This window comes from Aphis gossypii, unplaced genomic scaffold (assembly GCF_020184175.1).
Source record: "Aphis gossypii isolate Hap1 unplaced genomic scaffold, ASM2018417v2 Contig00675, whole genome shotgun sequence".
In the NCBI taxonomy this organism is placed as follows: Eukaryota; Metazoa; Arthropoda; class Insecta; order Hemiptera; family Aphididae; genus Aphis; species Aphis gossypii.
The window spans coordinates 42129-55533 of NW_026083223.1; the positions used below are offsets into that span (position 1 = coordinate 42129).

Genomic DNA, 13405 nt, shown 5'->3' on the forward strand with positions numbered 1-13405 from the left:
CCATTATATGCTTTTCCCTGTCCACTATGTGTTGAAGCAATTTTTTAGATATTGATGTATTTAATGCATCTGTTTGAAGCTTACATGTTATCCAAACACCATAGAAGTCTGTCAATGTAAGTTGTTCATATTGTAGTTTCTTTGTACATATTTTTGAAGGCAATAGTGTTTTTGATAATGTTTCAACTTTTTCTCAGTCCGAATGATTAAGGTTGACTTTTTTAAGCTTATGGTCATTTGCTGACATGTTTTTTATAAATTCTTTTAAATATAAATATTCTTTCTAACATGTCCAATGTAGAATGCCAACGAGTTAAACAGTCGAGAATTGGTAATTTTAATTTTTCTTTTTTAATTAAATAAGTATAAGTTTGGTTTCTCAGTCGTTTTACCAAAAATCTAACTTTATTTAACAGTTTAGTGATGTCATCATCTTTTAAGCAATCTATGACTGCTAATTGCAAGGTGTGAGCTACACAACGGATTCCTTTAAAATAAAATTCAAAACCTAATTAATTTAAATAACATTACATTTAGTAATTTCAGATATAATTATAAATAAAATTACTACAAGTAAATATTCATGAAAACTTTGTCAAACTACAATATGCATTTTTACATAAAACATTTGTGTTAGATAGTTTTTCAAATATTTCATAATAATACAATAATTTTTACATTTCACTAAAACTTACCAGAAAATATGGAGTTATCACTGAAGCTTTGCGATTCAAAATTATTAATTATAAGTTCTGATCATAATCTTTATCAACAGTATCATCATGTTCATTTAATAATTTAGTTATTTGATCATCATCAAGTTTAGTTTGGTCCAATTCAAACTCACTGTTAACAAATGCTTACTTATATTAATAACTGATAACTAATCTTAAATTTTTTTATAATAAAATAATAATTATTTAATAAAAAATAAAAATTGAAATAATAAAATAATAGGTACCTACTACAAGAAATAAAAAAAAGTTTCATACAACTAAATAGAAATTATTTTTTAATTGTTGTCATGTGTGTTAACCAAATAACGGCAGTATTTGAAATTATAATGAAAACAAAATAAATGTTGCCTAATTTTATATGTAGGTTTAATCAAAAGTTAATTATTTCATTTTAATGTTATTTAATTTAAAAATCATCTTTAGTAAGTTATACCTAGTATCATCTTCAGACTCAATAATTGATCCTGCTTCTGATTCTGCAATGTCCATGCGTTCAGTTTCTGATTCATTATCAGATATAGACACTTCAGATAAAATATGTTCTTCAATTAGGTTAGTGGCTTTTAACATATTTGCACCGTTATCTGATGTTATTGTGTACAGTTGGTATGGCTCAATCTTAAATTTATTCAACACATTAAGAATCACATCTTTTAAATACACACCTAAATGATAAAAGGAAATTACGTTATACATTATATAGTATGAAACTATAAAATAGAAGAACAAGTAATTAAATATTATAGATACCTGTATGTGACTCGGTTAGTTCCAGAAGTCCTATAGTCCTAAGTTTAATAGTATCATCAATTACATACTGCAAATTTATTCCTAAAACGGATCTATTCAGTCTTGTAACGGCGTCAATTTTTAATGAAATAAGTTTGTTTTGGATTTCCTTATTTATTTCATGTTTTAAATGAGTACATTCTTCATTTACATATTTCCTATAACAAAATAAGATTATTCAAATAAAAAAGATCATAATACCTATGATATTTAATAAATAAAATATATTTTAATTAGGTATTTATGCTTACTTAATAGTATTTGAATTCATAGTTAATTTCTTTCTTAAGCCATTTAAAACAGGATTTAATATTTTTTTAAATCCCGAATCATCCAATAAACTGTAAGGCCTTCCATTGACTGTTACAAGTTCTATGCATCCGTTTATAATTGTCTTGCTGTCAAGATTAACTTTTATAGTGGGCTGTAGAAATTGTAACATGGTCTCTGACGCTGTATATGCACAGTTTTTATTTTTTTCAATGACTTGAATTCTTAAACTAATATTTTTTTTTTCTTTAGATTCATACTCACTGTATAACTCAGTATGAGTACTTTAATGTTTTTTTAAATTTGTTCCATGATTACCCTAAAATTCAACAACAATTTCTTATATAAACTATAGTTATACAGAGGTTGAACCATTTTATGGTATTTAATCAATGCTTAAACTTATTGACATTATTTAAAAATTGTAAACATTTATTGATATATAGTACCTAAGTTTATTGACTTTAAACTTTAAATAAGCTTGATAATGAATAAACCTTAAATTATATTGAATTTAAATTAGTCAATTTTATAAATGTTTAAAATATCTAATACCTATATGAAATTATGAATGACTATTATATGATATACATGCCTATAATATGTACTTATTGTTTTTTAACAAATTAAATTAAATTGTCATTAAAATAATTATATTTATTAAAATAAAAGTTATAAAATAGCTGTTAACTATCTCTTGAAATTATTACAATAAAAAAGATACTTTTAAAATAGTTAGGTACAATCAGTGTTGTAAACTTGTACTACTAACTACTAATTAAAAAATATTATGAAACTAAAATGTTTTAAAAAAAATTACACTTAGATTAATGTTAAAAAACTTAAAATCTAAAATAATTTCTTTAATATTCTAATAAAATAAACCAAGTACTTACTTTAATTTTGGTCAAACATTTTTTGCATGAGACACTTTCTCCAATTTGTTGTAATCGAAATATTCGTTGACAACAGACTTAGATCCTCGAGGCATAGTTACAATTTATTTATTCGAATTAATGAATTACACAACAGTCAAGTACACAAGTCACAACAGTAAACGTAAATGACAAATTTCCAAAAAGTCAACTGTCAACCGTGAATTCGAGTAATTGACAATATTGTAATCTATTATATTGTTTTAATTTCTAAAATAAAACTCAATGTCTTGGAAAAAAAGAAGATAAAAATCATTATAAACACAGAACAATAAACTTCAAACATTCGGTATGATAACACATGCGAGCAGCTGATACTTGTTCTCGGAACAAAACTCAAGCCACATAATATAAAATATTATTTATTAATTATTATTAGGGCCCGGATTTATATGCATTTGCATGTTTGTACTAAGTGTATGCAGGTCTATGGGGGTTTAAAATGTCCACGGTTCATATCACACCAAATTTAAACTCCAAATTTTATATTGCATATTTTGTGTATTTCGAGGGTTATTGCATATTCGTTCGTAAATACATGTAACATGAATATTTAATATGTTTTTAATAAATTAACTATTAATAAACATACATTTGCGTCCCAACTTATTATGTCGATATCATTTTATAAATAATCACATTGTGTATTCGTATAGCATTATATAAGCTATATTTATAAATCTTATTTAGTTAAATTCCAATAGGTACACTAGCCGTTGGAAATTCTCGGCTGCAGTGTAGACCGGTACCTAATAGTAGCCATCACCCGGTGCGATGGCAATTAATTAATATTTAATACGCAGTCATCCACTATCGTTCGTTTGTCCGCGGTAGTGTTTGTTTAGCCCTTTTGAAAAAAAAGACAAAATGCCAAAAACTAAATCTAATTTGGGTTCATCCAGAACTCGACGGGTTGAGCCTTACAATCGCAACAAAACTGTATTTACCACTAGTGGATTGGTAATTTATTGTCAAGTTTGTGATCGTCAGGTACGTTGTAACAAAAAATTTCAAATAACGCAACATGTAACTACCGAGTTTCATTTGAAATGTTTGAAAAAAAGTTCTAACAACAGTAAACAAATGTTGTTGGAGATGAAAACAAACCAAAAACATCAAGTTTTAATGAAAATCTGTGTTTGAGCCTCGTAGCTGCAAATATACCTTGGTTTAAGCTACAAAATCCAGTCTTCCGCGATTTTTTACAAAATTATACAAAAAAACACATTCCTGATGAAAGCACTCTACGTAAGTCTTTCTTACATCCATGTTATGTAAAAACAATTGAAAAAATTAGAGAAAAAATTGGGAACTCGTATATATATTTAGTCGTTGATGAAACTACAGATATCAACGGTAGTTATATTGCAAACCTTTTAGTTGGTGTGTTAAATGAACAAAATGCTAGCAAACCATTTTTAATTTCATGTAAAAAATTAGATAAAACTAATCATTCGACGATTTCTCGCTTTGTAAATGACAGCCTAAGAATATTGTGGCCTCATGGTGGGAATGATGAAAAAGTATTACTATTATGTTCCGATGCAGCGCCATATATGATCAAAGCTGGTAAAACACTAAACGTATTTTTTCCTAATATGATACACATTTCATGTCTTGCTCACATGATCCAACGTCTAGCAGAAAAAGTTAGAGAAATGTACCCCAATGTAAATACTTTGGTAAGTAATTTAAAAAAAGTATTTCTTAAAGCACCTCAGAGAGTAGATGTATACAAAGAAATAATGCCTAGTGTGCCCTTGCCGCCAGAACCAGTACTAACCAGATGGGGGACATGGGTTGAAGCAGCTAATTTTTGTGCAGATCATTTTGATAATCTTAAAATAATTTTACAAAAACTAGAAGATAAAAATGTTGTTAGTATACAAAAATGTATTAATATGCTAAGTCTGGAATCTGTTAAAAGTGACCTTACATTTATTCAATCTCATTTTTTTATACTAGTAAAAAGTATAACAAATTGGAACATTCTGGTTTAACTTTGTCTGATTCTACTCAAATTGTAAATAATGTTATTTTGGCGATGGAAAAAGTACCAGGACAAAAAGGAAAAATAATTCAAGAAAAATTGTTTTATTTAATTGAAAAAAATGTTGGATTCCAAACCGCGAAGCAGATAACAGCAATTTTGTCAGGGAAAGAAAACAGTATCATGCCACCAAACTTAACTCCTTCTATGTGTTCATGTATGAAGTTTGCACCTATAACTTCGGTGGATGTTGAAAGGTCGTTTAGTACGTATAAATCAATTCTAACTGAAAAAAGAACTTCAATGACACCAGAAAATATGGAAAAATATATTACCTATTGTTCATTGTTATGAAAATTATTAAAAGAACCTATTTTTAATATTTTAATTATATTGTTCTGAAAAGTTTTAAAATGTTTACCTATTATTATTTATTAATTTTTAAAAATGTAAAATGTAAATGTTTTTTTTTTTTTAAGTTTTCTGTTATTTTTTAGAGTAATTTCAATTGATTTATTATATAGCAGTGGATATTTTCATTTTTTTTTTGTTTTTGATAAAATATACAGAATTTTCATTGGTGTAAAAGTGTGTTTTTTTTTAAATAAACTCATTTTATAAAGTTTAACATAATGCATATAATTGCATATTTAGCCACTTTTCCTTTGCATATTTGCATCATATTTGACACTTTTTAAATGCATATAAATCCGGGCTCTAATTATTATATTTATATCGTCAATAACTTATGCGTTTGTGATTTTGTGTCATTGTGTGCGTTTGTCATTTATCAACAACAGTCGATAAAATAAAAATATTCTAGTGTTAATTATTATTTATTAGTACCTACAGATTATTTATATTTTAACTTTAATATACATACAAAAATAGAGTTAATAACATTACTTATCATGATTTTCACAATAAATAAACAGCTCTAAACAAAACTAAATTTTTTTTATCAATATATATGTCATATTTCAATCTGTGGTATAACCATTATAACCGATAAATTGAGCATAATCCACTGAGGAAAAAACTAAATAATTTATCTCTATAAAACCCGTTTTTTTAATTAAAAAATGTGGGTTCCGGTTCCGGTTCCGGTTATTTGAAAATATTTAAATTCGGTTCCGGTGAGGTTTCGGTTCTCAATATTTTAAGGGTTTTTGGGTTCCAGAACCGGTTCTTTTCGGTTCGGTTCCAGTCCCTGCTGTTAACTTCAAATATTACGTTAATCTTATTACGTTAATGTCCAAAACATTTTTTTTTTTTTAAAACATTTATATATTTTTATTTTTCCATGGCTGTTTCAGGTTTAAATAGGTAAATTTATTTAAATTGCTTTTCACACTATAATAGTATAATATAATAATATAATATAGTATATTATTTTAATATTAGTGTATAGTATTATACGTTTAATATGATACCTACTTGCCTATATTTGTGTAGATTTAAATAATACATTTTTAGTTTATTACTAGTTATTCTTATTATTTACTCATTTTTAGTTTGTTAATTACAATTAAATTGTTTAGTAGTACATGTTTAGACAGTACTTAACCCATCATAAGAATAATAAATTATACAAATACCTACCAACAGTGTATTAACAACTTTTTTCTAGCTTTCTGTGCATCAAATTCTTTGATAAGATCAATCTAATTCATTCTTTGTAGGACACTATTCTCAATAGACATAGCTAATTATGACATATAATACATTAAACCTATAATTTACATTAAATTAATGATTGTTTTGAAATAGTTTAAGAAAGAAGGCTACATACGAGCAGAAAGAATTGATTACCTCATTCCTAGATGAGCATGATGGAATTCAAACTAGAAAATTTTCTGCTGAAATGACATATCAAAAGTGTCAAAACCTATGGAATGAATTAACATTACAACTTAATCGTATAGCACCTTCAAAAAACGTCAAAGACTGGCAAAAAGTTAGTTTGTTTTTTTTTCAATCATATTACATAAAACTATTAGAGTAATACTATTATATAACTTAAAGTACTTGCTTATTATAAATACCTACCTTTTTATAATTGAATTCTAAATGCACTTAGTATTGGAACGATCAACGAAGTCGTGTAAAACGGAAAGCAGCTGAAATAAAAATAGTCAACAAAAAACTGGTGGAGGAATTGATGTACATATTGAACCACTTCAATCGAAGATGAAAACATTCTAAAACTGATGGGTGGTAATATTGTTGTTAGTGGTGATATTGAAATACAAGAAGCAGGATTACCTATGTTTGACGTAGTAAGTATTCTAATCAATGTATTGAGTATTTTATTAATTAATTTTACTGATAGATGATAGACACATAAATATGATACAATTCTGCTGTTTACTATTACAATTAATATTTTTAACTTAACATTATAACATATTATACTAAAATTATTTTTATTTATATTATTCAATACAATGTAAATTTAATTTTTAAAAACTTGTGTCTAATTTTATTCAAATTTATCAAGTATCTAGTATCGTGATACTCCAAAGTGAAGTATTTAGTTTTATGATACTGAATTTTAAGTTACTTGCCCATTCCTGTACATATTCTATAATAGTAGAAGGTATTATATTAAATGCTTAATCTATGATATAAAAATTATTTCAATTTTGTTTCAATAGAGTAATGTTTCGTGTGAAGAATATACAATTGGAATTTCAGATATACCTAAATCAAGTGTAGTAAGTAACTATTTGGAATATATATTTATTTCAATATGTTAGTGATGTTAACAATATAATTATTAAAAATTTATTTATTTTTCTCAAACGGACACATGTACAATGAAAGTTTCACCTTCAGTGTTGAAGACCAAACAAACACAAAACAAACAATTAACAACCAAGACATGGTTGACACAGCTTATGATCAAAAAGATGCAGGGAGCAAAAAACACCTAAAAGAGTTAGTTTTATGTATTTTTACCTTTTTAATATTACAATGTTTAAGCTTGTTTTCCCAAGCTAAATGTTACTTATTTTTATTCTAGAAGAAAAAGAAGTCTTTAGATTCTTATCCAATGGATAAAAAATATTTGATATAATTTCAAATTGAAAATAATGAAATCCAGTGGGAAATTGTATCAACAATGCATCAAAGAAATAAAATTAAACAGCAAAAAGTTGCATTGAAAGAAAAAAAATTGGCTATTCTTTTACAGAAGAATGTACTAGAGCAACAGAAAATAGATGCCATTAATAATGTATCCAATGTATTATTAAATTTTATTTCGTCTAAGTAAAATGATAAATAAATGTATATTTGTATATGAACCTTTACTTCCTAAAATTTATTGCGTTTTATATAATAAGATGTTTATTATATTTTGTTTAAGTTTAATATTTTAGTTTCATTTTAATTTTTTTAAATTAACAAGTTTGTTTGTTTATGTTTATTTAATTTTTTTTTTATTTTGGTTTGTTCAAGTTTTATTGTTATTTTTATTTCTTTAAATGTAATATGTTTTATATAATAAGATGTTTATTTTATTTTGTTCAAGTTTAATATTTATCAAAATATACTATCATTCATTGACCATTTATCTGACATAACTTTCGATAATACTTGTGTAGTTGTATATCAATGGTTTGCTGTAATATTCGTAGCTAAAGTTACATTTTGATGAACTTATTCTAAATTTTAGTGCTATTAGACATCATTTTAATTATATTATTATGGTAGAAAGCTGGCTTAATATTAATTTGAAGTATTTTGGTTTCCAAATATAGTTGTACCAAAAATTATGTTTCGAAAACATAGAATTTCGACTTTGAAAAATTCAAATTATACTATGGATGTAACTTATTATTATAAACAATTTAATCTCTTGTGTCTGTAACCATATAATAAATATACTTACAAATTTTACCACGATGGAATATAATAAAAAATATACATTGTAATCATTAATAAAATATTATATCATTTAGTTAATAATCATGAATTAAATTACATAAAATCAAATTTAAAACTAATAAAAATAATAATGAAAACACTATTTATTGAACACGATTAATATAATCCATAATTTCTGATCGATTATTATTACTCTCTGTGTGAAGAGCATTTCCTGCTGGAAAATGTATTAAGTCATTGGCGTTATAAGGTTCATCATACTCTTCATCTTCATAAGCGGCATCAAAATTTTCAATACAAATATTGTGGAGAACTGCGCAGGCATTTATAATTTTACTTGCAATTGTTGGTTTATAATGCAACATTCTTTGTTTGCAAAGGCGTCTCCAGCGACCTTTTAACATACCAATAGCTCGTTCCACAACTGATCTACCTAAAGTGAATTTAACATTAAACCTACTTTCTGGGCTTCCATCTCCTGGATTACTGAATGGTGTAAGTAACCAAGGCTCTAATGGATAACCACTATCACCTTAAAGCCATTCATGATCACGCCTGTATGTGTTACTTAAATGGTTTCTAATTAACGACATTTTCCAAATGTGAGAATCGTGTGTGGATCCAGGAAACTTGGCATTTACATTCAGTATACGGTAGGTATGATCAACTATCTATAAATAATACAATTTTTTTAATTAATTAATTCATTCAAATAAAAAGCTTACAGTAAATAATGCAAAGTTTTACGATACTCAGAAATAATTACTTACCAACTGGGTATTGATGGAATTTTTCCATATTTTTTCATATAAATCTTTCCGATTTACATATACAAATTCAGGGTACTGATTATGATTGGTTGAAGGAGGGAATATACCAATTTGTGAGCCATCGATTACTCCAATTACTCCAGGAATATGGAATCGTGTACGAAACCTGTATATCAATGAATTATAATATAAGTGTAATATTTAATTTTTAATTAAAACAATACCAGTCCTTGATTTTTTGTTTTTCTGCAGGAGATGTTGGAAATTTAATATACTTCTGAAGTAGATGCAAATTAATACAATCAATAACTTCATTCAAAACTCTACTCACTTAAGGTTGGGATAAGCCAATGTTAGTTTCTTTACCCACGCCTCTTTGGTAAGCACCTTGAGCAAGAAATCGAACAGCAGAACTAACCAAAAAAAAATAAAATAATGAAAATATAAATTTCACCAGCAACACTAATTTGAATGCCCTAAATAAGTTTTCTTACTTTGGATTCTACTGATATTCCATCACTTCTATGATTTATCTTCAAGAATGGTGTCAGTTCTTGAATAATACGTTATAATGTAGCCTTATTCATTCGATATGATTTCCGAAATTCAATATCTGGTAAATTATATATACTTCGGCTACGACTTAAGAGTCTTTCTATTTTAAGGGTAGCACACGATGTTCTCTGCTCTTGGTTGTATTGTATTTCTCGAACTTCTTCATCCAGCAACAATCGAAGATTAAATTGTAAATTATTATTCATTGTACATGTATAGGTAATAAAATGACGAATAAATTGTACTTTTAACCACTACAGTCTACAAGCTATATTACAATTATTTATGTTATAATATAATGAATAAATATTAAGATTATTCTACGAAATAAGAGTAAGGTTTCGTCGTAGTTGCATAACGGCATAAAGAAACACATTTTACATATTGAAATATAAATATTATCAATAAATAACAAACTAATTGATAACGAAATCGTAATATATATATTATATAACATATCACGCATACACGCTCAAAACGACAGATTTTTCATGTCGTTTTCGGCGTAATAATTGTAGTCTATTCTGCCGCGTCTGCCGAACACTCCGTAATGGAATAGCAATACGCCTTACATTCGCTTTGGTAATTACGTGCATTACGTATAGTACGACGATCACGCGTTAGTGGAATCGGCCCCCAGAACTAGCGAGCAGCACCGTGTGTAATATTACAAGAACCATTTGGAGCCACTTTTGACCCCCTCATAACTCAAAAACTATTCCACATAAACATGTCAAATTTGGCTCATATATTGAGACTTACGAGATACATATGTTTTCCAAACTTCATAAACATACCTCAAACCGTTATTTAGATATTAACGTCCCAAAATCGTCATTTTTATCACTGACTGACTTACCTATAGATCAAAATTCTAACCCAGTTCTAGATGACCTAGAAAGTTCAAATTTGGCATACAGATAGGTAGTTAGGTTAATACAAAGGAAAAAATCAGAAACTTGAAGATTTTTAATTTAAATTTTTTTAATTTTTTAATTTTTAATTTTTTATCAATTGATTTTATTATAATTTTGCAATTAATTATCTATTATGTTTTATTTTTCAATTAATTAATTAATTGCCTCTAATTTAATGTAGTGTTGACTTAAATTGTTCCGCTAACCTTACGTACAGCCGAATAAGTGTCGATATTGTCGACCCGCGCGCAGCAACATACTTTTTTTTTCTATCTTTGTATGTAATTAATATTATTTTTTTTTTTAATATTACAATTAAAATAATTAAATAATTATTCTTACAAATAATGAATTACCCACCCACCAGTAGAAATTATAGTCAATAAAATTATGATAATTAAAAATATACTCAAAAAGAGATAAAGTAATTGTATATTAATTTTACATATATTTTATACTCTGTATATTATACAACAGAAAATATTTTATAATAAATATTATTAATTTTAGACGTAATAGTAACTGAATTATAGTATATAGTAATAAACTTTATCTATAGAATACGTCATGGTAAATTATTGTTATCGACGATCGAAATGAAGTCGTTTCGGGGGAAAAATCAGTACTAAGAATAAACAAAAATAAAAACCAATAATATTGTTAGGTAAAATATACATAATATAAATATTGTTTATATTTCAAAACATAAATAATGTTCTCATCGTCGGTCAAAATAATGAATCGTCAATTCATTGCCGTGGTGTTGCGGGGTGGGGAGCGGTGCGATAATGTGCCCTAGCGAGCGCTGAGCGGCAAGTTTCAACCGCGCTCATTTGCACGAGCCCCGTATTGCTGTCTGGACTTATATTATTACGTTATATATTTACGCGTATTGTACAATGAGTCGTGCAATAGAATTACTGGTGGGTGACACATTTACCTTGCACCGAATTATTCCTATGCCTCCCGATGGAAGCTGCCTATTCCATTCGATTGCATATTCTTTATTTGATTACAGTGATATACAACAAACCAATAGGTTGCGTGAGACTATAAAAGATTATGTATGTCGTAACTGGAAAAATTTAAGTGTCTATACTAGTGCTAAAAACGGGGATCCTTACCGCTCTGAAGAAGAGTACCGAGCAAGCATGCATAGTTCGACAAATATTTAAATATTCAAATTTCTATTGTAGAGTACAACCGCCTGCGCACGCTATACCGCCCCGACTTGGCCAAATTAAGTATAAGTAGAAAACGCATAAAAAAAATTCCAGATACTGAATGGGCAATTTACCCAAACATTTTAAAAGTTCAGGAAAATATAAATAAAACACAAAAAAAAAAAATTATAACCCGTACATGTAGGAAAATACAATAGTTTATTAAAAACCATTTGGAAATTATTTTAATATGATTTAATAGCTATTAATAATTTACTTACAAAAAAGTAATGATATCCCAACAAAACATATATTATGTAAAATGATAGCCAAGTTCAATTAAATAATATGCTTTGGTTGTTGACTTCAATGACAAAAGAAGTGAGATTTAAATGGATGCCAAGTTCAATGGTCAGTCCTGAAATTTATTTATAACAACATAAAATATAATTTCTTCTTATCACTTAGGATAATGTTTTGAAGCCTAAGGTCTGACTTGGCTAATTTCCATATACGAATTATGTTATAGCCTTCGCAAGTTCTAAAGTTGTAAGTTCTTTTTTATCCTTCTAAAAATTTGGCTTGGTGGTAGAAACTAGCTATCGAACACAGTGCTCTTCCATGACTGTTTTGGTTGGTACTTAATATATATATTCGTATATGACAACTTCAAAACATTGTCCTAAGTGATAAGAAGAAATTATATTTTATGTTGTTATAAATAAATTTCAGGACTGACCATTGAACTTGGCATCCATTTAGATCTCACTTCTTTTGTCGTTGAAGTCAACAACCAAAGCATATTATTTAATTGAACTTGGCTATCATTTTACATAATATATGTTTTGTTGGGATATAGTAATCTATAATCAGAGATTAAAAGTGTTGATTCCTAGGAATTTAACAGCAGTTCTGTTTGGTGTAAGTATAATTTTACTAAACTTTAACTGCAGATTCTAAGTTAATTAGTTATCACTACTTGTTTTTAAACTACTTGGCAGTTGGCACACTACTTCTTTACAACATTTGACAGATAATAGATTACAGAGGCGCCGAAAGTTGATTTTACCTATAACACGTTTCATAGATAAGTGGGTGGTTGGGTGGATACAATATAATTGAAGGCAAACACCTACTTTTTAAACAATTATACCTAATTATTTAAGAATATTTTATTTTTTGAGTGTATTGACTCAAAATAAAATTGTCTTATTATGTGTTTCAAAATACATCGGCGCCTCTGATAGATTACAATTATTATTTATTATAAGCCTATTGTTTCTACATTATTGTTATTTTCATTTAGGTAGCACATTCTTAAAGGTTATATGACACTTAATTGCTGCCATATGGGTTAAGAATAATAGTTAAGAATAATGGCAAGGTTG

The 13405-nt window shown here is 27.2% G+C and overlaps 1 protein-coding gene across 1 annotated transcript; it reads right to left on the reverse strand.

Annotated features, from left to right (window-relative positions):
* Positions 1 to 8755: 8755 nt before the first annotated feature.
* LOC126554995 (uncharacterized) lies at positions 8756 to 10143 on the reverse strand. Its single transcript, XM_050209973.1, has 5 exons — positions 10014 to 10143; positions 9714 to 9795; positions 9383 to 9548; positions 9181 to 9283; positions 8756 to 9123 (listed from the first exon to the last, which is right to left on the reverse strand). The coding sequence occupies exons 1-5, from the start codon at positions 10141 to 10143 to the stop codon at positions 8756 to 8758; spliced, it is 849 nt and encodes a 282-aa protein (XP_050065930.1).
* Positions 10144 to 13405: the final 3262 nt, after the last annotated feature.